This window comes from Haemaphysalis longicornis, unplaced genomic scaffold (genome assembly GCF_048455015.1).
Source record: "Haemaphysalis longicornis isolate Haplotype H1 unplaced genomic scaffold, Haemaphysalis longicornis Haplotype H1 scaffold_7, whole genome shotgun sequence".
In the NCBI taxonomy this organism is placed as follows: domain Eukaryota; kingdom Metazoa; phylum Arthropoda; class Arachnida; order Ixodida; family Ixodidae; genus Haemaphysalis; species Haemaphysalis longicornis.
In genome coordinates, this window is record NW_027526422.1 from 129408718 (window position 1) to 129435358 (window position 26641).

General features: G+C 48.6%; 1 protein-coding gene across 3 annotated transcripts in view; it reads left to right on the forward strand.

The window, feature by feature from the left end:
• The window catches only part of LOC144146967 (uncharacterized), a 494123-nt gene extending 469922 nt beyond the window's left edge, over positions 1 to 24201 (forward strand). Inside the window, exon 6 of one of the 3 annotated variants that reach the window (XM_077678956.1) lies at positions 20599 to 23204. In XM_077678956.1, the coding sequence (XP_077535082.1) occupies positions 20599 to 20738 (140 nt within the window). In that variant the 3' untranslated portion in view covers positions 20739 to 23204. Of the gene's footprint in view, positions 1 to 20598 lie in introns of all 3 variants that reach the window. The other 2 variants (XM_077678957.1, XM_077678955.1) reach the window with 2 other exon arrangements.
• The last annotated feature ends 2440 nt before the right edge of the window (positions 24202 to 26641 follow it).

Below are 26641 nucleotides of genomic sequence, written 5' to 3' on the forward strand. Positions count from 1 at the left end.
AGCGGTTCGGGCACGGAACCAACTCCTGCCGTGGTCGTCTGACCTGCGGAAAGTGCGCTCAGCATGATCATCCATCTGATAATTGTCCATCATCAACCCTCACCTGCGCCAACTGCCAGGGACCCCATGCCGCCTACTCTCGAAAGTGCGAGAAGTTTAAGCAGGAGAAGGCGATCATTAATGTGAAGGTCACTGAGAACATCTCCTTCCCAGAGGCGCGAAAGAGGTTCGCCTCTTTCCCCCTGGGGAGGTACGCCAACGCAGCTCGCCGGGGGGCGGAGCGGCGTCTGGTTTCGGCGGGGACCCAGTACCGCGAGTCGGACTTGGTCCCCCCCCTCCTGGGCTGCCTCTGGCAGCCCAACCAGCCTCTGCACCGCTCGCTCACCCAGCAGCGGCTGTGGTGGCAACAACGTCTGTTGGGGATGCCGCTGCATCCACTGCTTCCTCTCCACCGGCCCAAAGCACATTTAAGGGCACGGAGATGGAGACGGAGGCAGTCGCAGCGGCCCCCTTCCCCGCCTCACTGCCTGTGCCATCTGTGGGGCTCCCGACGCCTTCGGCACTGGCAGCGCAGGCAAAGAATACCCGAAAGGGTACCACGTCAAGGGGGCCCAGTCCGCTGGGGGCACCCCCTTGCCTTGAGATGACGACATGGACGTCGAGCCCTTCCGGCTTTCATCGCAGCGGAAGGAACGGGCTGCGACGTCCAGGTCAGTAGAGAAGGCCAGAAAACCCCTTCCACGAGTCCAAGGCCCGAAACACCCAACATAAATAATCACACTCCAGTAGCTCTGAACACATAATAATGGGAAGAAAAATATTGTTCAATGAAACTGCAGAGGCCTTATGAATAATCTTGACGATGTGTGTGAGATTCTGCATGCTAATCAGCCAATTTTAATGTGTGTCGAAGAAACACATCTAAATTCTAATCAATCAAATTTCTTAAATAGCTATATGGTATTCAGAAAGGATAGGGTGGGCTGCACACAGTCTTCGGGCGGTGTAGCCATAACAGCCAGGAAATCCCTTGCATGCCACCCTATCACTCTGAACACCATCCTCGAGGCTGTAGCAATACGCACAATAAATTTTAATAGGTTGATAACGGTATGCTCCATATACATTTGTCCTGATTTTGTGCTTTGTAGCTCTGACTTCGAGGTGCCGGTTGACCAGCTGCCAGAACCATACATTATAACAGGCGACAATAATGCTCACAATTCTCTTTGGGGCTCTTCTAGTACGGATGCCCGGGGTCGCCTGATAGAGAGGTTTCTTACATCCTCTGGAGCATGCCTTTTCAACAATAAACAGCCTACATATCATAACATAGGACACAACACATACTCATGTCTTGAATTGGCTATTGGCTCCGCAGTTCTCTTTCCTCTTCTCGAGTGGGGTGTGGGAACTGACCGATATGGCAGTGACCACTTCCCCACCTCACTTACATATATAGGTAAAGGCCCAAGCAGTTCATCTTCCCGTAATAGATTCAATGAAGCACGAGCTAATTGGAACACATTTACAGAGACATCGAAACTACACTACACAACTATAAGACACCTACACGTAGATGAAACCGCACAACTCCTCACGGCGCACATCCTCGACGCCGCCGAAAAGTCCATTCCCCACGCCTCTGGTGCCCCGCGCAACCAGCGGAGGCCGTGGTGGAATGAGGATTGTAGGCGGGCGCGAGAGGCCCAGAACAAGGCGTGGGGTATCCTCCGTCGGTACCCCACGTCGGGAAACCTCCTCTTGTTCAAACGGGCCAAGGCATTCGGAAAACGTGTGCGCCGTGAGGCAAAAAAAAATTCCCCGCATTTACCCGAGGGGAAGAATGTGAAAGTGCGAATGCACGAGTTGAATTTGCGCGGTTCGGTAATGTTCGCCAAAGAGAGATCACACACACACACACAACTACAAAGAAAGATGCATTTATTCACAGACACCTATTTGTGTTGTCGTTGTACTTGATTGCTAGAGCGGATCTCAGCTTTGAAATTTCGTGTCAGTACTCCTTTAAGAGGGTGCATTAGCCCTTCTCACGCCCGATTCTTGGCCAATCCCCCACGTGGGTATGTGCCATGTCAGCGGCCAGGCAGCGCGCGCCCATCTCCCCCCGTTGCCAAGGAAGACGAGGAGATTCCTGGCCAATCCCCCACGTGGGTATGTGCCATGTCAGCGGCCAGGCAGCGCGCGCCCATCTCCCCCCGTTGCCAAGGAAGACGAGGAGCGCGCGCACCCGCAGCTGTTGCTATGCGGACGGCGGCGGACGCTTCAGGCTCGCTTAAGAAGTGCATTCGCACTTAAAAGAGATAGTTGGCGCTCATTCATAACATCTATAAACTCATACACACACACACGCAAGGTATCGACACGTATACGCAAACTCAAAGGACAACAGACACACAGCCTGCCCCTGGTCAGTACAACAGCGGACACACTGGAAGACCAGGCTGACACACTCGCACAACACTTCCAACACGTGTCCAGTTCAGCACACTACACTAGCACTTTCATGAAACACAAACAATTGGCTGAAAAGAAGTCTTTACTTGATAATGATAAGTCAACCTCCTCTTATAACTCGGAGTTTTCACTTCATGAGCTGAGGGCCGCCGCTCTGAGCGCTTGTAAACCCTCAGCTCCAGGCGCGGACAACATCACATATACAATGATACAGCACCTACACTCAGACACTCTTCTAACACTCCTCCACCTATATAACAAGATTTGGCTTTCGGGGCCCTTTCCTCGCTCTTCGAGGGAGGCCATAGTAGTGGCTTTCTTGAAGGAGGGAAAGGACCCGTCGTCCCCCTCAAGCTACCGTCCTATAGCCTTGACGAGCTGCCTGTGCAAGCTCTTCGAGAAGATGATAAACCGTAGGCTCGTGTACTTTCTTGAGTACAATGGTCTTCTCGAGAGCTGCCAGGCAGGCTTCAGGGCAGGGCGATCCACAAACGATCAATTAGTTGCACTGGAATCTTACATTAAGGATGCCTTTATACACAAACAGTACTGCATGACCGTATTTTTTGACATCGAGAAAGCTTATGATACGGCATGGCGTTATGGCATTCTTGCAGACCTAAAATCCTATGGTAGCAGGTAACACGTTGAACACTCTTTCCAGTTACCTGTCTGAACGAAGATTTCGTGTCAGAGTCGGTTCGGCACTTTCAAACGTTCACGTGCAGGAGAACGGCGTGCCTCAAGGTGGCGTATTGAGCTGCACCTTGTTTATAGTTAAGATGAACTCTCTCCGAAAGGCACTGCCGCCAACCATATCCTGCTTGATGTATGTAGATGACGTTCAAATATCTTTCAAATCATGTAACATATCCATTTGTGAACGTCAGGTCCAGCTTGGGGTAAACAAACTTTCTCGGTGGGCAGATGAAAATGGATTTAAACTTAATCCTTCTAAAAGTACCTGCGTTGTATTCTAAAAAAGGCTGGGCATCCTGCCCGATCCCGACGTAAAACTCTTTGGTGGTTCAATTCCAGTAAAAAAAGAACACAAGTTTTTGGGTGTGGTGTTTGACGAGAAACTCACATTCATACCCCACATAAAACGACTCAAAGAAAAATGCCTAAAAACAATGAATATTCTAAAAGTCCTGTTTCACCAATCATACGGTGCAGACAAACAACTCCTGCTTCGACTTTATGCCGCGTTGGTAGGGTCACGGTTGGACTACGGAAGCGTTGTGTATGGGTCAGCCACAAAAACAGCACTTAAAATGCTCGACCCAGTGCTTCACTTGTGGCTTCGCCTGTCTTGTGGGGCATTCCGTACCAGTCCTGTCCACAGTCTTTATGCAGAGTGCGACAAATGGTGCTTAGCGTACCAGCGAACATATGTTGACCTCCTATATGCCTCCCAAATCTCATCAATGAATAACCATCCCTTTAAACCGGTTTTTAATGATACGTCCACAACTAAACTCTTTTTAAACCGCCCATCAATTTCCGTTCCCTTCTCGCAGAGAGTGAGGGACGAGGTGACTATGCATGAGGTCTCCTTCTTAGACACATTCAAATCATCTCACACTGATCTTGTAGCACCATGGCATCTCCGTCCTGTGTCATGTGATCTGTCTATCATACGATACAATAAGAACAAGACACCGAGAAGTGGGATTTTGCAGCATTTCATGTATCTGCAGGATAATTACAGGGCTGCAGAGTTTTTCAGCGATGCATCTAAAACGTCCACTGCGGTGTCTTGTGCTGCGCATGGTCCAAATTTCGAAGCATGTAGAAAAATGAATGTTAATACAAGTATTTTTACGGCAGAAGCATATGGCATATTTCTGGTTGCAAGTCACATAGTTGAACATCATATTCCTACATCCATCATATATACAGGTTCGCTGAGCGTCGTCCGTGCATTATCATCCGGAAAGTCATTAAAACCATGCCATTGATCTTGTCTTCAAAACAATTATGGTAGCTTATTCCGCAAACCTTGGGGTGACTGTGTGTTGGGTGCCATGCCACTCTGGCATTGGCGGTAATGAAGTGGCGGATGAAATGGCCGCCAATGCTGCACTCCGAAACACAGTAGACATGGCAACACTACCTTACACAGACCTCAAGCCACACATTAGACAACAACTCCGTAAAACTTGGCAAGCAGACTTGAGCGAACAGACAGACAACAAACTACACGTAATAAAACCACACTTGAGACAATACACTACTGACTCACACAACAGGCACATTGAAGTTACCTTAGCAAGGTTACGGATAGGCCATACACATGTAACGCACTCGCACCTGCTCACGGGATCTCCAAGACCCCTGTGTAGCAGGTGTGGGGAGGGCCTATCCGTAGTCCACATACTCATGCAATGCAAGGCACTTGACACAACACGACACAAACACTTCAGAGAACTCTACAGGCAACATGTTCCCCTACACCCATCGTTTTTTCTGGGTGACGATGCCATTGTTTCTGTGAAACGCGTGTTTAAGTATTTGTCAGATGTTAAGTTTTTAAACCTCATTTCCTATCATGCATAATCAAATCTGGCCCTATACACCAGCCATCACCATTATCTTTATTGATCTTACTATGTCCAGTTTACACGTTTTATACCTACCTTTTGTGGTAATCACTTCTTTACATTAAATAACTTCTCTGGCGCTCTTTTCCCTCGTCGGCCTTGCGCCATTAAACACCAATCATCATCATCAATTATAACGAGGGGGCCGTAATACTGCAGCGGAATGCGCAATGCACACGCAAAAATCAAGCCCTACTAGAGCCGATAATGCTACGGAGGCACCAGTATGCCACAGTGTTTTCAGAATAAATGCATGTCAAGCAGTAAGACGCCACTCTTCGAAGTGCAGCTAGCGATTGCGGAGGCGCCTTAGCGCCGCTGCCCAAATACGCGCGCGCGTGCGCGCGCGTGTGTGTGTGGGTTTGTGTATGGGGATGAGTTACGGGGCTGGGGTGGGCGACAACGAACCAAGGAAAGTCAGAAGCAGAGTCCGCTTGTTGGTTTATGTGTGTACCGGCAACATATGTCTCGCATGTACGTTTACAGCGCATGAGCGCTATTTTTTCGCGCAGTGCACACGTACGTTCTTTTCGCTTGTAGATTGTTTATAAAACGCCTCCTAATCTTCGGCATAAATGGTTTCGTATATAGGAGCAAACAGTTCAGGCAGTACCTAATATTAACATAAGAAATAGAAACCCCCTATGCTTGTTGCCTAATTCATAAATATTTTTACGGAACCCTCTAGCCGACGCCACAGTCACAGCTTTCGGATTCTCAGTCGTGTAAAGCAAATTTAAGCTCCAATATAATTGAACCAACAGCACGGGAAGTTATAAAATAAACTTGCAGTCATGTGCGAACATTAAACTGCAAGTTAAATTGCCGAAAAGGCAAGCGCCGCTGCCGTGCTATCGTTCACAATGCTTCCGACAAGCCGCGCGGCCGAAGGGTGTCCTCCTTTGACGTCATGACGGGCGCAACCAATCAGGGGTGTCAAAAGACGAAAAGCGCGCGTCTTTTAAACGGGACCGCGCGTTTTGCAAGATAAATGCTGGTTGGACTCATGCACGCTAAAATTCAATGTGATATTCGTAGTCAGCGCGCAAGAAACTATATCAACGTGCCTCTAACTAAATTTTTTTGGAAACCGCTTCAGCTTCCCTTTAAGGCGTTGTGCTGCTAAGCACGAGGACGCCGGTGCGATTTCCGGCCACGGCGGCCGCTTTTCTCATGGAGGTGAAAAGCGAAAACTCTCGTGTGTACGAGATTTCGGCGCACGTTAAAGATCCCGAGGTGGTCAAAATTAATACGGAGCCCTCCACGACGGCGCGCCTCATCGCCTGCGTTGCGTCCGCGCGTTAAACCCTACAAAAAATCATAACAATCAATTCCTTAACCGCAGGGTGCCTTCTAGCGCGTCTATATTTATGTCGCCTGAAATTGTGAACATTAGTGATCAGGTGTAAAAAAAAATGTTTTCGACAAAGCGTATGAACTCGGAAGCGGAACCAGCTAGCGAGCGGTATATAGCACCAATTACAACATTCGACGCCCTACAAACAGGCTTCCTACGTTTTCATTTATACTTATTATTTCGTCAGTTGTTTTTCTGCAAATCAGTTTTAAAGTATATACCTATGCTGCCACCCTCTTTCGTTTCCCCGGAATGTCGATGTGCAATTATAACCGTCAACGTGTGAAGGCTCGCCCATTTTTGTTAGCCAACACTTGGTAATGGCTGTGGCTTGAAATTGAACCGTGACCTGGTTTATGAGATAACTCAGGTCGCCTGATTTTTAATGCCTCTTGCATTGAGATGTCGGATAGAAAGTAACTTTTCCTGTGGCATAGTGTTCGTCTAAATGTACGCGGCTGTAATAGCGACACTCGCCTTCAGCAACTTCAATGTGTGCTGACAGCATCTGGTTCAGTTCCTCTAATCCTTTGCCCAGTTATGAGGTCAACATCAAACATCCGTGCCATTAAGATATTATCACTATTTCCACCCCTCTGCACAAACATTTTCTTACCTGATGACCACTCAAACTTTCAGCTTTTTCTGAGCACACTTGCTGCCCCCATGAGCTTCTTGTCTGCGCTGGTCAGATGCCAATTTACATATACAGCCATCCTGTCGCCAGCGTAACAGACAACTCTGGTGGTGATTTGTTTGATTTCTGCAATTTTTAATTGTTTATCATTCTTGAAACGCCGCATAAACAAAACGATTATGTTTTTTTCCTGGAGGCCTGAACGTGGGGACATGGTTACACATGTCGGTCTCGGTGACCGCAATAAGCCCACCAACAAGGGGTTCGATCCTTCTGACACCGTCATATGCGCCCCCGTCCTCTGGCACCGCGTTTATTAGTGTTGGCAAACCTATGCTACAGTTTAAGTTTGTTGAAAGCTTTTAGAAAGCTTTTGGCTTACTCACGTTACATCATCATTTTGTTTGAACCGGTGCTAAACTTCCTTTCGAAGTTGATTTAGTTTGTTTTACAGCGAATGTGTTATACTCTCGTTTGCCGGAAAATATCGTGTCATAAAGGTCATCAAGAAAAGCCGGGCAGGACCCAAAAGTTCTCGCCAGAGATGCCAAGCGCATGCCTAAGGCTAATCAGGCGTGCAGTAGTGCAGCATACAGCTCAGTATTTGTCTATAGAAAAAAACCACGAAACAATAATCGAAACCACATGGTAGATGGTAATGTGCCGATTAACAATGAAAACCCCCTTGCGTTCTAGTGAAGATTAGGTTTGCAGCTTCTCTGTAAAGAGAGGAGGGTTGACTTTATTTGAGGCTAGCCCATGCGTCGGGCTATGCAGGGCTTGCAGTTCGCACCCAAGACGCGGAGCGCATGCATGAGGACCGAGCATTTCCCTCCAGAGAAGCCGAGTGCAAGCGACAAGCGCGTAGAGGCAACGAGGACCATTTCATGCCCTACCCCATCAGCATGTGTAGTTGTTTACAACATGTTCGCTGGACATCCACTTCCCAAAGCAGGGTGGGGTGCATTTTTTTAAACCTCACTGCCGGCATCGCAAATAGTATTGCAGAATATTACGATCTCTTTGAGTGTGCGCAAGATAGCCCTCACTTCCCTTTTTAGATCTTCAATTGCCTTGGCACTGTCTTTCATCTTCTTATCACTAAGCCACTGATAATGCAAATATGAGCAGAACACCACTAACCCGACCTGACAAAGAACCACACTCAAAGAGAACAGAAATCCAAATAATGCTTTGTTGAGCAGCAGTGCGCTCAACACGTTATGGTAAATAACGTGCACATTTATTCGTACGTGCGAAGAACACAAGGCTAGAGAATATTCGAAGCTTACTGCTGGCGAACTGAAGTTCCCTGGGAGGGGTGTTATCATAACTGATGAAGCCGTAAAAGGGGCTCCCTACTCGTCCTGTATGTCACGTGGGGTGGTTTCTGCTCGTTGATAAAGGGGGAGTGTGATATAGAACGAGTGCGCTCGTGCCTGTTGCCAATTGAGTGGCAGTCCGTTGCACAGAAGGAACTTGGCGTGTGACAGGATCCGCGAAGAGCGCGCTGTTAGACTATGTTTAAGCGCAGTGCTACCGATACCGAATACCTACACATTTTTAGGAAGTCCTCAGCATCCCCCTCAATTCCTTGTATATGCTCTACTTCGCCTGTTTTCGACAGTGTTTTACAGCGAAGTTGTGTACGTCTAATAATCTCAATTCTCATTCCAGCGAAGCAGCTTTACTTGACACAGCTTCTTCGCTCCTGTTCAAGACCGTCAACGCGTCTATATGATTTATTCCACTCACCACCCCCATCCACCTCTCAAAAGCTGCGCCATCGGCTGATAAGGTCCTAGCACTGTTATCAGCCGCTGTACTTACAACTTAGCATGACATGGGCACGCATGTCATTTGCTTAAAAGTAGAAGAGCGGGAATTGAAGGAGCCTTAACGCGCACAAAAGCGTGAATGGGCTTGAAAACCACGGAAAGCCCCAGGCGCAGAAGGTGCATCTTCGCCATTGCCGCCACTAGTTCCACCTCCTCGAGTCCTTGATGAAGATCAACTAGCCCCCCCGGAACGCCAAAGATTGAAGGGCTCGCGGAAGGATATTTTTGCCGGTGCATTTCATGTCTCCGTGAACTGAGATCACTGCTCACCGGTGTATGCGTGTATGGCTGGAGCATAGAAAGAGGGGGCGTGCACGCGCAGCGAAGCTTGATTCTATCACCGACGGCATGCCTGTTGCGCTTGTTTGAGACCTGAACGTGCACGTATGGAAGGGGTCCGGCATCTGAACTCGAATAAAGCTGGGGGGCCTGATCTCACAGTTATAAACGCCGATCAACTTCATAATGCTGCAAGACGTGCGAAGACATCGCCCCCGATAGCGCTAGATGGGAATACTGGGCCTGGCGCGCAAGCACGTTCACACTGGTTTTCCTTTACGAATAACTATACCGTAAAACGGTATATTTCTTACGTTTGAGGAAGCTAACTTCATGTGAAATACAACAAGTATATTCTTTGGGAAAGCGGAACTCAGAAAACGTATAGCAATAATATGCGTCAATCAGTGTTCCCTTGCGACTGATGCGCAGGCTCCTCATAGCTGATTTCTTTCCTTCCTTCGTACTAGTTGTTTTAATGCGACCTCTTATACAAGTTTGTTATATAATGAGAATTCTTGCTCGACTAAACGACCCATTGACAATTGCAATACCTGTGGGTTGCTTCTGCCTCTAGACGTAGCAGGCTTTCTATCTCCCTTTATTGGAGGTCACCCTACTGGTAAGTAAACTTAGTTGTTGTTTCTACTCGTGTCTGTCTTATGAGTCACCCTACACTTACACCCGCTTTGCGGGTTTCCAAGGCGAGAGCCTCAGAGGCGAACTGTACACATTTATTTTAAACATAGGCCACATTTATTTTAAAGGTGTAGTTCGTATAAACAGGCACTTGACTGCTAGCCCCACGAAATGCCCTGGTAATCGAATAGTAGCGTTAAGCATAGCTCCGTAGCAGCCCACGCTGCACCCGTCGCCCCATCGCTCAAACAGTCAGAAAGCGGAAGTAATTCTCCAGGAGGCGCGGTGCTTGCTCCTCGGACGAGCCGCGTAGCTGAAATACAATTCGGCAATCTTCGAACTTCAAGTAGGATCACTGAGGAAACAGCGGAGGTGGTGGTCTTTTTCAGGGATATTATGTGTGTAATAACTGACTCTCTCTCTCTCTCTCTCTCTCTCTCTCTCTCTCTCTCTCTCTCTCTCTCTCTCTCTCTCTATCTATCTATCTATCTATCTATCTATCTATCTATCTATCTATCTATCTATCTATCTATCTATCTATCTATCTATCTATCTATCTATCTATCTATCTATCTGTCACGCACAAACACACACAAGAAAACGCACACACGGACAGGCGCACACACACACCTCATAGAAAAATATCGATGATCGGCTACAAAAAAATGTGTTGTTCGGTTCAGCTATTTGACCTGATTAGCTATAGCCGTTTCTATGAGTGTATTTAGGTGTTCGTATTGGCATCCTTATCGATGTCTTCTGCTTCGTCTACAACCGGTTGTAAGGCTGTCTTTGGCTTTTTCTATAGCCGGTTGTATGACGTGACTGTCGGTAGCTCTTCTCATCGAAATTTTTATGGGTGTCTTGAGCTTTTAATATGGTTATTACAGTGTTCTACCTATATCAGTTTCTATCGCAGTATTTAGCCCGTCTTATCGACGTCGCTATTTGTGTCTTTAACACCTTCTATGATCCCAACAGTTTATCTGTATGGGAATGTTTACCTTTTTTTATAGATGGCTGAAGGCGTTTTTATGTCATGTCATTTAGTCTTCTTTAAACCGCAAGTTGTGGCCATGCTTTCGTAATCTTACGGATTTACAGAGCTTCTCTGACACTTCTTCGGTTGGGTGCCTAGCTGCATTCTGCCATTAATTCGCAAAGAAAAATATGTCATCCACCTAACTGCATCCGTACGGCTACAAAGTTAAGCTGCACCGCTTTCTGAGAAACTTCTGTGAGCGGCGTAAAAAAATTCGTCCGGCAGAAAAATACGTCCTGGTCCAGCAAAAATGCTCGGTTAACTCTGGAAGGGGCCATGCAGACAAAACACAAGTTTCGTTCATTTGAATGATTGCCTCCATAGAAACGTACTGACACCACTTTTAACGTACACTTCGCTCAAATAAGCTATATAATTACGAAAAAAATTACGCCCACCTCCCCTCGCGGGAACCCTGGTGTGATGCGACACTAAGAGGGGTTCAAGCGCAAGCGGAGAGCAACCGTAGACCGAAAGGCCGCCGGAGAGCGGCACACCGGTTATATGCGTAGCGCGCCCGAAGGAGAGGAGACCGCGGTGAGAGAGAGTACTGCACATGCGCAGCACCGCGCGCAGCGCCGCACACCGGCGGAGTGAGAGCGCGCTGGGCCGCACACCCGCAGATGCTGAGAGAGTTTGTTCGCTCTCACCTGGGCACGGGCCGGCGCCAGTGCGTCTGCCGCGGCTATGACGCAACACAATCCAACACAATCCACTTTAATCCAATCCAATCGAAATCCAAATCAATCCAAGCCAAGCCAAGCCAAGCCAATCGAATCCAATCCAATGCCCCTCGCGAGAGAGTGTTCGCTATCGGAAAGGAGAGGGCGAGAGTGGAGGATAGACGCAGCCTTGCGGACAGCAACAACGGACGCACGCAGGAAGGCAGCGGTGCGGAGAACAACAACGGACGCACGAAGGAAGGACAGGGCCGCCGACAAGAAATTCTTTCAGCGTCGCATCTAAAAGTTGCTCCAATTCACGCTGTGAAGGTGGTTGGATAGCAAACGACAACCACAACAATTGCCCATGCGACGTCACTTGAATTAACACACGTGGCTGTACAAAGAGTGGAACCAGAGATTCTGCAAGCCGTTACCTGGAATTCGCAAGGGCGGCGTCCCGAACGCAGCGGCGTCGGCCACGGCAGGGCTAGAGCGGCCAACGCCTCCGCTGTAGCCAGGCAGTGCGTCGGCGGAACGAAAACGGCGAGGAGCGTCTTTCAAAGGGTCAGACAGCGAAACCTAGCCATCCTGATGTGCTCCCACCGCGCAACACAAGCGCAGACACGAAAACAATTCGGCAAGTGAGCTTAGTGATTCCCATTCATACTGATTTCAACAAGTTAGTTTAGTAAGTTTGAGAATAGCCAGAAAGCTGAGGGAACTATTATAATCGCTATTTATCAGAACCAGTCCCATTCGTTGCAAGCAGTGCACCAAAATAGCGTTTCTCTAGCGGCCAGATATCTCTATGTGGTTTGTACATTTTGTTTTCCCACCCTGCAAACCAATCATTAACGTATGTTTGCCGTACGACAACTTAATACTGTTGGGTGCGGGTTGCCGTGGAGGTGCTATCGAACACGTTATTCAAGCCATGCGAAGGCGCCGCGTAGTGGACGCTAAGCTGCACCAAAACTGGCCAAAACAACCGTTGCTAAAGCAGATGACAAAGGCGTACCGCCGCCGCCGCCGTCGCCGGCGAGCAGGCACTTTCGCGCGGGGAACGCCATGCAAATACGCGGCGCCATCTCTAGTGTGTTCTGTGAGTGAAATCTTGCCCCCCCCCTCCCTGTCCCTGCCGTCGCCTCCGAGGCGTTGGGAGATTGTTGTCCCGCACGCCATGAGAGGACCGTTGGCTGGTAGAGCTAGAAAACTTTGCTTTAAAAAGGGAATGGCCATGCGACCCACTAGCTCATTTCCCACAACCGAACCTATAATGTCATATGTGCCCAGCTGTGGGATTGGCTGAGGCTGGCAAAAGCAAACGTAAATTAGGCATGGCTTATAAACGTTCCGAGCGAGCTATTTACGCTTAGATGTAAGGTAGGTAGGTAGGTAGGAATAACTTTATTGATGCCGGCAACCGACGGTTTAACTCGTCGTGACGTTGGCCAAGCGTCGACCCGGGGTTATGCCCTACTCTGCAATACCCCAGTTCGGCCCGTTTGTGGCGGGTCGTGAGGCTTGTGCTTTTCGAGCGCACCGCGGGCCTGCTGGACGGCCCATAGTTGAGTGTGCTTGTCTCTAGACTCCACTGCACTTTGAAGTTCGGGCGGGTATGTCCTGGAGGTAGCTTCAGTCGGGAACCCGGCGCAGTCCCACATGATGTGCCATTGATCCGCCAAACCCACTGCACAAACACTGCACATACCACTCGAATAGAGTTCTGGGTGAAGCACGTGTAGCACTGCCGGGGCGGGGAGTGACCCGGTCTGTATCTGCCTTAAGATAACGGCCTCCTCCCGACTGAGTGCCGGGTGGGGAGGCGGCATTGTCCGTCGAGCTAGGCGATAACACTTGGTAACTTCGCTATAACTGGTCATTCGGTCCTTGGTTTCAAACCACCACACGGAACGGTCACTCTCGGGGGAGCGGAGGGTAAGCGCTCGCGCCGCCGAATGGGCCGTCTCGTTGTGGTTCGGTGAGGATGTACACTCGCCCGCGTGAGCCGGGAACCACTTGATCCGGATGGTGCTGCCGCGGTCTTGGAGCTTGAGCTTGCCGATGATGGCGGCCGCCGGCGCGCACACTCGCCCCTTGGCAAACTTGCGCACGGCGTTCCTCGAGTCGCTGAGCACGGTGCGACACTCGGCCTCGGAGATCGCCAGAGCGATGGCATCCTCCTCGGCGTCTGTGGCGTCTGTGCACCGCACGCTCGCTGCCGTTGTCTTGGTCCCGGTAGCCGCCGCAACGACCACTGCCGCAAAGCCTTCTCGTTCGTATTGCGAAGCGTCTACGTACCGGGCGTGCGGGTCTTGGGCGTGTTGCTTGGTGAGGGCCTTGGCCCGCGCCTGCCGTCGTTCTTGGTTGTACTCGGGATGCACGTTCTTCGGGATGGGGTCCACGTGGATGTGGGCCCGCGCCTCCTCGCTGATCTCGCACGGTTGCCGGCTGGGAGCTCGCGGGTTGTAACCTAGGGACGCCAGGATACTGCGGCCCGTCTTGGTGGCAGAGAGGCGCTCCATTTGCGCGGTGAGCTGCACCTCGGCTGTTTCCTCTAGGGTGTTATGGACGCCGAGCTGCAGGAGCCGAGCCGTACTCGTGGTCTCCGTTAAGCCCAGAGCCGTCTTGTAAGCCCGTCGGATCAGCGTGTTGATCTTGGTCCTGTCGGTGACGTGCCAGTTGAGATAGGCCGCAACGTATGCGATGTGACTGATTACAAAGGACTGGACGAGGCGCACGAGGCTGTCTTCACGCATGCCAGCCCGTCGCGTCGAGACTCGGTGTATGAGCCGGATGGCTTCCATTGCCTTGGTGGTAAGCTTGTTGATGGTCTCGTCGTTGCGGCCGCTCTTGTTTAGCAGCAGCCCCAGGACCCTGATTTTGGAAACTTCGGGAATGCGTTGCCCCGATGCAGTCACAATCTTGATGTGATCGCACTCTCGAGGCGGAGCGCGTTTCCGTCCCGCTCGTAGCGGTGTGAAGACGAACAGCTCGGATTTGGCGGGCGAGCACACTAGGCCGGTGCCTTCAAGGTGTTGCTCGATGGTGGTAACCGCCGCTTGCAGCTGTTGCTCGATGCTGGCGTCGGTGCCGCCGGCCACCCACAGGGTAATGTCGTCGGCGTAGATCGTGTGCCGGACGCCGGTCGCCGCCACTGCCCTCGCTACCCCGATCATGACGAGGTTGAACAGCAACGGCGAGATGACCGAACCCTGCGGTGTACCCATGCTGCCGAGCTTGCGTTCAGGTAGCTTGAGGTCTCCGGCGTGCAGTTCCACCGTGCGGTTGGTCAAGAAGTCTTCGATGTAATTGTAGCTCGTTACCCCCATGTTGAGTCTTGATACTTCGGCTAATATGGCTGAGTGTTTAATTTTGTCGAATGCGCTTTGTAAATCGAGCCCCAGAATTACTTTGGTGTCTTGTGTCTTGTTGTCGATGATTTCTTGTTTTAGTTGCAACATGGCGTCTTGTGTGCTGAGTCTGTGCCTGAAGCCGATCATCGTGTCTGGATAGAGGCCTTCCTTCTCCAAGTATTCTTGCCATCGGGTGGCTAACACGTGCTCCAGCACCTTGCCCACGCAGGATGTGAGCGAGATGGGACGCAGGTTGCTAATGTCCGGTGGTTTGCCCGGTTTCGGGATCAGGATTGTTCTTGCCGTTTTCCACTGTCTAGGGAGTTTGCCCGACCGCCAGCATTCGTTAAAGTAACGGGTTAGGGCGTCGATCGATGCATCATCGAGGTTGCGCAGCATCTTGTTGGTAACGAGGTCAGGGCCGGCTGCCGAGCGGGTATTGAGCTCGTGCAGCGCTACCCGTACCTCTGACATGGTAATATCTCGGTCGAGCCACGTGTTGGGCAGCCCACTGTACGGCGGGTGGGTTTCCGTCGGCGTGTCCGGCAGATACTTGGTTTCTAGGATCTTCATAACAGCGTTCTTTCCTTGATGTTGTGTGGCGGTGTGCATGAGGCGGGCCAGACGGTCGCGCTGGTGTGACTTGGTCTTGGTTTCATCTAGAAGGTGCCGAATTAGATTCCAGGTGCATCCACGGTGCATTTGCCCATCAGCTCAGCTGCAGATTTCGTTCCACTGCTGACGGCACAGGACCTTGCAGTGGTGTTCAATGGCCCTGTTTAAGTCGGCCACCTTCTTTCTCAATTTGCGGTTCAGCCGTTGCCGCTTCCAACGCGCCTGTATCGAATGTTTGGCCTCGATAACATGGGCCAGGCGGCTGTCCATGGTAACGACGTCCTCGTCCGTTTCGATGGTCTTGGTGGCCGACTGCACTGCATCGCGGAGCTCTGCCGTCCAGTTTTCTATGTCTGTGATGTCTTGTGCTGCCGTGGGACGCCCCTTACGGAAACTGTCCCAGTCCGTCCACTTGTGTGCAATGGTGTGGCCCCGGAATAGGTTGGGTACCGTAATTTCGAGGATGTAGTGATCGCTGCCCAGGTCGACGCCGGTGTTGTGCCATGTTGCTTTGCCCGTGTGGTCGTTCTTGATAAATGTAAGGTCTGGTGTGGTGTCTCGTGCTACGGAGTTTCCTATGCGGGTGGGATGAGAGGGGTCCGTTATCAAGGCACAGTTGTGGTCCAGGGCATCCTGTAACAGGTCCCGTCCCTTGGCGGTGTCCTTTATGTAACCCCACGCTCGATGGGCGGCGTTGAAGTCCCCTCCGATCAGCAAAGTGTTGTCTTTGGCCTGGGTGCTGGCTGGGTGTAGTAGGGTCTTGAATTTCTGTGTGTGGTGCTTGGGGTTACTGACCCGCCGCGGTGGCTCAGTGGCTAAGGCGTTGCGCTGCTGAGCACGAGGTCGCGGGTTCGATTCCCGGCCGCGGCGGCCGCTTTTCTGATGGAGGCGAAAAGCAAAAACGCCCGTGTGTTCGAGATTTCGGCGCACGTTAAAGATCCCCAGGTGGTCAAAATTAATCCGTAGCCCTCCACTACGGCGCGCCTCATCGCCTGCGTTGCGTCGGCGCGTTAAACACCACAATCAATCAATCAATCAATCAGCTTGGGGTTACTGTAGATGTTTGCGATGAACAGGCTGCGTTTCCGTTGTTTGCTTGGAAGGATTTCGGTGAAGGTGTACTCCACCCTGCTGCGGCCGTGTTTGAGTTGGTGCTCGATGAACGTGATTCCTTTGCGGATGAACGTGCAGACGCCTCGTCCCTCCGCCGGGCTAACGTGAGCGCGATACCCAGGGAGGGTGGGGGTCGCCGTCGCCGTTTCTTGCAGCAGGATGATGTCGGGTTTCTTGGTTACTGTTGTGATGTGTTGTTGCAGCACTGCTCTCTTGTTGTTGTAACTGTGGCAGTTCCACTGCCAGACCGTAAGCGATGTGTTCGTCACCCGATACCCGACTTTCCATCGAAGGTACGCTTAGATGTAATGCATATTCATTTTACAGCAGTAAAATTACTGCGGTAAACAATGAAAGTTACGAAAATATACGATGCTAGTAAGCATAGAAGTACCGATGCGCACTGCTGTTGGTACTGGTCACACTGTGCTTGTTTTAGCTGCTCAGCACTCCGCCGCTTTGGAATTGTCTTACACGACGCTGGCCGATTGGCGTATGCCACGTTGTCTTACGTGACCCTGTTTTTCGAGCATACCCTATGTTTAACGAAACGATTTCTTTCTACAGTAACAAAAACAAGCCAGGTGCACATATGGTCATGAACAAAGCAACGGCAAAGAACGGTGCGTGGATAAGTATGGTAGCGCCATCTGGGAGGACTGACGGCAAGAGGTCCTCCAGCAGAGCCGAACGACATTAAGCAGAACCGAATGACGCAGTGGAAGTTCTTTTGAATACGCGCACGTCTGACTTCATTCCTGACGTTCCTAAAATGCACAATTCGGCGGGAGAGCCAAACGTTTAACCTAAATTGATTATTTATCTGTGAATACGGCGTCATTTGCAGCGGGACAAGCGCTGGGTTGCCATACAACACGAAATCGTTCGAATAAAACAAACTTGTATTTAGTATGCATGGCCCCTTTAAGCAATAAAGAAGGAGAACAAGGGGAAGATTGGGAGCACCTCGCCAAATGTCATTCACAAAAGACTTGACCACAGGCATTCGAGGAAAGTAAAACAAAAGGGTTTATTCATCCAACTCGTTACTTAAAGAGAAAGTATCTGCGCCACTTATCGGCCAGTCGGCCGGTGTTCATATACGTCGATCAAAACGCACAGAACACGCAATAAAACAGTCTGGCTCACGCTTACTTCATCCGCTCGACAAGTGCACTACGCGGCCCACTCTTTGCGAACGCCAGCGAGACAGAAATACATAGACACTGGAAAGTCCGTTGAAAGAAGAACACTCAGAAAGGTTTCACTAGACTAATTAGTTAACCCGCAAAGCCGCAAGTACGGCAGCTAAAATAGAAATGTACTGTAATGAAACGACAAAGACACAGACAGATGAGTTAGTTCCTTGAATGTTTTCTCAGTTCACGAAAAAATATTTACCTTTTCCACACATTTGCGGCCATACCTTCTGTTCTGAATACCCTACTGATGCCCATATGGCACAGGAAAGTTTAGAAACGCATTTTTGATGATGAAAAGGAGTCCCTCACTTCTTGCACTATACAGCCTCTTCAGTCATGGGATCACTAGCCCCGGATGTTAGATGAAATGTTAGATGAAATTCCTCTAGTGGTATAGCAGATGTCAATTTTTGCAGAACCTTACGTTGAAATAATCACCCGCCGCGGTGACTTAGTGGTTAAGGCTCTGCGCTGCTGAGCACGAGGTCGCGGGTCCGGCTCCCGGCCAGGGCGGCCGCTTTTCTGATGGATGCGAAAAGCAAAACCGCCCGTGTGTACGAGATTTAGGCGTACGTTAAAGATCCCCAGGCAGTCAAAATTAATCCAGAGCCCTCCAATACAGCGCGCCTCATCGCCTGCGTTGCGTCGGCGCGTTAAACCCTACAATCAATCAATGTTTAATTAATCGCAACACAGTCGCCGTAAACACCGAAAAGTTACGACACCGAAGAGCAGCACATTTGCTTGAGGGTAGAGCGCCTACACGAAATCTTTGTGGTTGAATTTGATATTCGTAGCACAAGGCAACAATAAGCGCCATGTACCGGCACAGGACGAAGGAGACGAAATGTGTCTGACGGAGCACATGCTGGTAAAACCACTTCCATCACGCTAGCCAATAGTGCAGAAATACGGGCCCATCTTTCAACCTTCTCCTAACTTGTCCGCTGGTAATATTTTTATTTGCTAAATACAGAATAGTGTAACGTTTTGTTTTCCTCCGAGAAACTATGTCTGTTCCAGTACTTAGGGAAATATAATCCTGGCTGATCGCACGAATACTAACCCAACGCACGACGTCTACCCTCTTGGCTTTAGCGAAAGCTTTCTGTCTTACCCATCGCCACAAACCCGTCTGTCAAACAAACACAACCAAGAATAGGACAGGAAGCTAAGGTGTCCCCGTTGCCTTTTTATCACTTTCCTGAGAGTCATTTCTAAACTTCTCTAACTCCGACATGGGTCGTTTTTGCCCTGCTCCCGCTATTCCGGGACTATTCCCCTACTGGGCTGCACCGGAGAAGCAATGCAGGGGGTTGAAGCTGCCACCATATTCCTGGCCTAGTCGACAGGTCGTTTGCGCTGATCTGCGTAGATGCTGCTAGAGGAGTGTTCAGGGAAGACAGCTATTTTACCTGCCAACGGCAGGGTAGTCCCGCAGAGGATTACCCCGAATTTGCGTCCCACGATCAACGGTCGTTTGCAAGCTTTCACGACGCGCAGTACCCAAATTTGCAACCTAATATGAGCGTTAATCAGTACGTGCCTTCAATTTTACTTTTCAGATATTGTTGGTATACAATCAGCACCTAACGGTATTGAACAAATATACTTTTACATAACCGGATGATCGGCATCATCATTCCCATCCAAACTGTGGCATGGATGTACGCGTCATAGGTCGTTTTAAAACCAGCGGAATAAAGTTCAATGGCTGCTTTCGGTGTACATTTACGGGCTAAAACTTTTCAATAAGCGGGTAGAGTATCGGAGTCTTATGCCACTATGTAGCTAGCTAAGAAAGGTTTTATGGCTACGGGTCTGCAGCTTCTGCGGCAGTTTTCTAAAACAGAATAATGATATTGCTAAATGGTCACACGTCTAAAATTTGAAACTCATATATTGCTCTTTAGCCAGCTTTAGAAGGTTTCATAGCTGTGTCTAATTAGTTTGGGGAACATTTTTTTCGAATAACAGGCAAAAGACTTCTGAATGGTTTCCAGTATGTCGACTTAGAGCTTAACAACAGTCTATAGCTAGCCCAAAGCCGTTTTATGGATATCTCTTTTTAGCTATAGGGCAATTTTTTCCTATAGCTGGCTGAAGACAGCTGAATGCTGTCAAGTCTACAGAATTACAGCCAAAACAATTGTATTTAGACAGCGAAAAACGCTTGTATGGCTGTTTATTTTGAGCTTTAGGACGAATTGTTTCCAATACCTTGCAGAGGAGAGCTGAATGATTTCAAGTCAGTAGATTTAGAGCTAAACAATCTTAAAAGCCGCAAAACGAGATTTGTCCTTGCTGGTCTATAGAACTTGTGAAAGACATATTCGTTTAGCTTTCGAGAGTGACGGGAAAAGCGGTTACTCTATAGCGTTATCCACTATGATGATCTATGCTCGTGTAAAGCGAACTTGAAAGTTTGGAGTCTTTAGCGCCCGGTACATAAAAACTTTATAGCTCGCTATAGCCTATTTTATTCCCTTTAATGGGTGGCAATGGGACCCATAGGCGACGATAGCTCAAAAGAAAGTTGTTCACAGGCGCCCATCGGCCATTATGAGTGGTGCCCAGGCATACGCACAAACACACTCACTCGCCCCCCCCCTCCCCCTCCCCCCCTACGTGTTCGCGGGATTGGGCGCGCGTTTCTGCATTTTTGCGAACTATTCGCGACGGCTTGTGTCCGCCTTGCATGCCTTTGTTGTAGCGCGCCACACACGCCCAAACGTGGTAAAATTTCTGTTGAGATGGATTCATTGACAACGCAGGCTGCCGCCTCTGGATATTCAATGACGCAACGAGTGAACAGATCACAGCCTGCTCGGAGGCCCATGCCAAGGCTTGCCCAGGAACTGTCCACGACACCTGGGACGAAGACGCGTGCGATAGACTTTTGGAATCTGCCTAAATCTTTCAACAATTTCTCTCTTTTTCTTCATCATAAAGGGCCTTCCAGTTTTAGGAGATCACGCACAAGCCACATATAGCGCTTGGTGATATTACCCCAATGTCCTGTATTTACCTGGAGCAAATAGAAACGTTAGCATGTGTTATTATATATTATATGTATATTTGTGGTCGTTCAATTTCGATGAACCTCTCATACTTCATGGAGCAAGGTGTCCCTGCAGTCATTAGTAGAAGCCAGCGTACTGTTGTCTTGCCTGGAATGAGCGAGGCTTCCGAAATAATCAACCACTTGTTACTTCTTTACAAGCTCGCTCTGTAAGATGTCGACACTTCTATTGTGGGGTCTATTCATTTCATTTCATTTATTAGTTCCTTAAGGGCCCGAAGGCATTACATAAGGGGGGGCAAATACATATAGGTAAGACAACAAAAAAGAAAGAAAAAAATAGTGACTGTCATGCATCAGTCAGCACAACTAACAACAACAACAAAAAAAAGCAGATCACAGAAAACTAATACCAAATTACCAAATACACATGTTCAGTTATAAGACATAAAAGCACAGAAAAATGAAAGACAAGCATGAACAATTGTGCAGGTTCAAAGTAGTAAGGATCTATGTTATGAATCAACATTGATGTTCGGAGTGGTGATAATGGTCGTCCAATTTGTTTCGAAAAGATGCGCGGTTAGTGCATGATACTATATTGTCGGGTAGCGAATTCCAAAGGGTTATTGCATTGGGAAAGAATGAACTTGTGAATGCCGATGTTCGACCGGGTAAGTGTGCTATTGGCTGTGTGTGATTTAGGCGCGCTGACGTGCGGTGGGCTGGTTTTAACAATTCATGCCTGGATTTTGGATGATAGTAGGCCCCATGAAGTAGGCATAAACGTGCGATATGACGGCGCGATACAAGTGACGGAAGGGAAGTCTATAAGTTGCTACATACTGTTATGGAAGTGTAACCGTCAGACATCAATTGAATACAAAGCAACCAGAAATGTGCACCAAGGCTCTGTTCAGGTCTCACTTCTTTTTTTATTTTGAATAATGATGGTGCTTGTAATAGTTGTTGCTCCCCGTCATGGCGGACGTGCTTAGATAAAGCAGCGCGAATTTTTACATTCTCGTCCGGAAATCTGCAATGCAGGTTTTATACTTTTCGCACTAATCTTTCATAAAGTTGTAGAGCTCTTTTGTGCGATATGTGAACCTGCCAGCGCCAATAGTTTTACAGATATACACGTTTTCTTTTTTTTCGGCACCAGGAAGACTGGGCGGGTGAGTCTCACGCAAGGAAAACAAACCTAGCTAACTTCCGCGACGGCCATATTCGCGTTATCGAATATCCCCTTACCCCCTCCAAGGGATCCCCTTCAAGGCCATATTCGCGTCATTGCGTTGCTGTTCCGATAGTGTGACGTGTAAAATTACATTGCTAGGTGCATTTCCGGCAACTTTACAGCCAAACTACGCAATGTAAACAATCCCCGTAGGTTTGAGAAGCTTCCCGTCATGAAGGACGTGTTTAACAGAGCGCAGCGAATTTTTCATTTTTTTCAGGAAATCTGCCATGCCAGTTCCAATCCTTTTGCACTCCTCTTTCATAAAGTTCTAGAACACCTTTGTACCGAATTTTTACCTCCTAGCGGAAATAAAAGGGTCACCGTTGTTGGGAGAGTGCACGATGAACTGTTTTTTGCCTTCGAATAGTATAAAAATCGAGGAAGTGCTTTATTACAACTTCAGTGGCCTTTCTGGCTTGCTGAGCATTAACCTAGCCATTTTTTTTTTGTAGCTACATACTTGAGCACGGCAATGGCTCTCCTTTCCAACTGCCAGACATTCAATGAATATCATCCATAACCCAGTGTGTGAGCTTATTCCTGCAGAACCGCGCGTAAAAAATGCAAAAGCGCCAAACCCCGTTTCAACAACACTAGAGGCAAGTGCGGCAACATTGCCAGCGGAAAACTTCTCTAACTCTCTCGCTCTTTCTTATCTGGACCTGTTCCGTATGCATGCAGCTATGAAGTTCTGCCTGCTCCGGAAGTAACCATCACCCCAGGTACTTAAGGGGCAACACTAGAAAGGTTCAACCATGCTAGGAAGGCTCTTAGGAATATAAACAGCCCTCCCTCACCAGAGAAGGATCTGGCCACCCTGGTGTATTAATTGACCGCCCTCCTCCCATGACTATGACTAACCAACTCTACTCTCGGCCCTGAGTCCCCTGTAGCTGTAGAGAAGATGTACACAGCGGCGATCAGAACACCGATACAGCAGAGTTTGCTAAGAATCTCTGGGTGCAGAGAGCCCGACTGTGGAAATTGACCCTGGCAACGTTCAGCATGCACCTTGGCTAGTGAGGGAAGCTTAGATGTACTACTAGAGGAGCTCTCGGTCATTAAGTGGGATATTACAACGTTACGCGAAGTTACAAGGACGAGAGAAGGATTCATGGAGCTCAGTCGCGGGCATATTCCTTGCTCTAGTGGACCCGAAGAGAAGACAGTACCCGGGGTGGGATTTGTAATCTACAGAGTTAATAGCAGAAAACGTGGAGAAGTGTTTCAGCACTCGCGGAAGAGTCGCGGCTGTTGTGATCAAGCTAAACAAGCGATACTGGTTAAAAATAGTACAGGCCTATGCGGCAAGAACCAGATATGATTATAAAGCCGTAGATAGCTCCCACGAGGACTTCGAATCAGCAATGTAGAAGGCAACAAAGCAGTTCATAATTGTGATGTGCGACTTTAACGCAAATGTCGGTAAGAAGCAGATTGGATAAACGTGATCGGGAAAATTTAGAACAGGCAATAACAACAGTTGAGGAGATACGCTGGTGGGATTTGCCGAGAGAAATAACCTGAAGTTGATGAACGCATTCTTCTACAAACGAAAGAACCCGAAATGGACATAGAAAACACCCGATGGTTCAACCTCAGACGACATTCACTTCATTTTCAGTGGCACCCGGGGTATCGTTCAAGACGTAGAGGTCGTACGAAGATTTTGAGCAGTAATAATGGGATGATTAGATGCAAGCTAAGGCCTAATATGAAAAGTGAAAGAAGGAAAATTGTTAAAACTGAGACACCCCGCGTGGAGTAAGAGCGGATTGGCAGGAGTTTAAAATAACTCTTCAAAACAAAGTTTCGCTGCTAGACGAGGAGACCGATGTCAGTGTCGACAGACTAATTGACAACCTTAGATCGGCAACCAGTGATGAATCAGCAATACCTGTGGGAGAAGCAACATGTAGAGAACAAACTGAACTAGTAACTAAGAAAATAAAGGACCTACTTGCCATACGAAAGAACATAGAATTCCCTTACAGATCTCATGTATCGTTCTCAGGGATGTTTGTTGTTTTGTTTCACTGAATTTATTTTAGCATTGTATTTCCTGTTTTTATACTATGTAAACACCTACCCCGCATGGACCATCAATGCGCCGCAGTATAAATAAATAAATAAATAAATAAATAAATAAATAAATAAATAAATACATAAATAAATAAATAAATAAATAAATAAATAAATAAATAAATAAATAAATAAATAAACAAATAAAAGTGGCAAATACGGCAGATCAGATTGAATTACCCGAGCGGTCAACACTGATTAACAGAAGTAAAACAAACGGCATTCGCGCATATAACATGGCAGTGATTGACGTAATGCTGCAAATAGGTGGAAGCTTGAAGGAACCTGAGAGAAAGCTAGCCATCAGCAAAGACAGGCTGTACGCACTCAGAGACGAACAGAGACTCAGAGACTCTTAAACTGGCGGTCATCGCGCGGACGAAGGCTCTGGTTGAATGGCGTGTTGCAGCAACGTTTGTCTCGGGATTGCCGTTTACCCGAGGTAAGCATGATTTCCCCGCCATTTGCGGTAATGTGCCGCACCAAAATTAGTCGACGTATGTTTGCCTTGCAATGGAAAGAGTGTAATGACCCCTTATGAAATCCGCACGTGGTTGTTAGGCGTACCTCCCCCTGCGATGAATACGAGTAGACAGGCCAAGAAAACGAAGAAAGGACAGGGAAAACGTCAAGTGGGTGTGCACTGCGTCGTAGCGGGCCGCAGGTACCAGGAACTGAGGAAGTGGGAGCGAGTGGCAGAGATTTGTGACCGCCACCAGTCCAGTTTCATCAGAGGCGCCCACCACCAGCGGACGCGCCGGAGAGCGCGTCAGATCCGAAGCACGTAGTAGGGTGGGTGGAGATATCTCCGCGCGATTCTGAGATGCCGACGACACCAGATCGGCTTGTGCAGGCAGCGAGAAGGGACACAGAAGGGGAAGTGGTCAGCGTAAGCGGGACAGGGGGTTTTGTTTCCGCGGCCGCAGTGGCTGGCAGCGGTGGGAACCCAGTTAGTTGATGCTACTCCTGCAACCCAGCCAATGGACTTTTTTAGACGATAGCCTTTCTTGGGCTACTTAAACGCCCAAATTTTGGCCTGTCTCTAAGTCTCTTTGTCTGTATGTCTGTCTATGTGTCTGTCTGTGACTCGATTCAGCCACCCAGCCCAAGTGAAATAGAATCTGTGCAATAGTCTTTTACCCAAAGCCAAATATAAATGTCTAAGTCCGGTGGTAACCTTTATACTAGTCAATATTATTGAACAAGAACAAAACATTACGCCAATGCAAGGCAGACAATCAATACATAAGGGATATTTTCAGTGTTCCTTTATTAGAAATTTATAGAAGCTTGGTTTTTGCGATACCAAATGAAATACCACATCAACTGCAGTCAATCGTTGCCTAGTGTTTGCCGCGCCACTATAGCTTGTGGCGGAATTTTAAGAAACCAAACAGCAACACTCACCAAAGGTTCCTCTAGATAAGTTCCACGTTCCGCGTGGAATGCCCGTGGAGCAGGGCAGCGTTGTTTTATAAACGTTGTAGTAGGCTGCCCTGAATCACGCGCGTCTCCGTCGTATGACAGCGCTGGCACCGAGAGACCCGCCCTAGAGCAGTAGAACGCAGTAAATTTGAATTCGCTTGAGCAACCCTCTACCATGTTTTCTTCGGAGGAACAACACGAAAGAAAACAGCATGAAAGGTGAGCGGGGAGGAGAAGGGAAGCGTTTACCTGGCAGGGACGCTAGTCGTCTATTGTCTTCCGTCGATATTTGCAACGAAATGAGCGGATACGCGGCCATTTTTTCAGTAATGGTTGCGACGACGAAGTAAAAGCGGCAGTAAGGGGCACCCCAAAAAAGTCGGCCTTCAGGAGGACTGGGGCACAAATTATACTGGTCGTGCCGTCCATCTCGCTCCCACCTGTCACCCGCACCTTTCATATGAATGTCAGGGTAGCAGACGCAGTTGTCAAAGCGCCCCCTTTTTTTCAGTTTAATTACTCACTCACGGGCAGCCATGTGCTCTCAGCGTGGTCAGCCTGAAACGTTTTTGCCCCTTTCTTCAGGTGGCTATTTTGGTGTGTACGTACGAACCCTTCACGAGCTGTCGAAAAAAAAAAGAAAAAAAACGTGCAACTCTAGAAAGCATAGCCACTCCCCAAGCAGCAAGCTCAGGGTCGCCTTTTTAGTTTACTGGAGGCGCCTGCCAAGAATTGCTTTTGACAGCTCGCGCATACACAGATCGCTACTGGAAGAACACCCATTCACTAGGCACGAACACACCTCTAGGTGCAGTGTCTTCACGACATATGCGTGTATGCATGTGTTTGTGTTTATTGGTACAAGAGCATCTAATAACAAAGTGCGCCGACACTTCTATACTACGCGTTCCTTCACTATGATAAGTATGTGCTTAAAACATGTAGTAGATGAGGAGAGAGACATCCTAAAAAATAGTGTATATATATAAGGGTTTAGAGGGCCGGTAGTGTAAAACATGAACATGTTGATAATGGCGGATGAAGT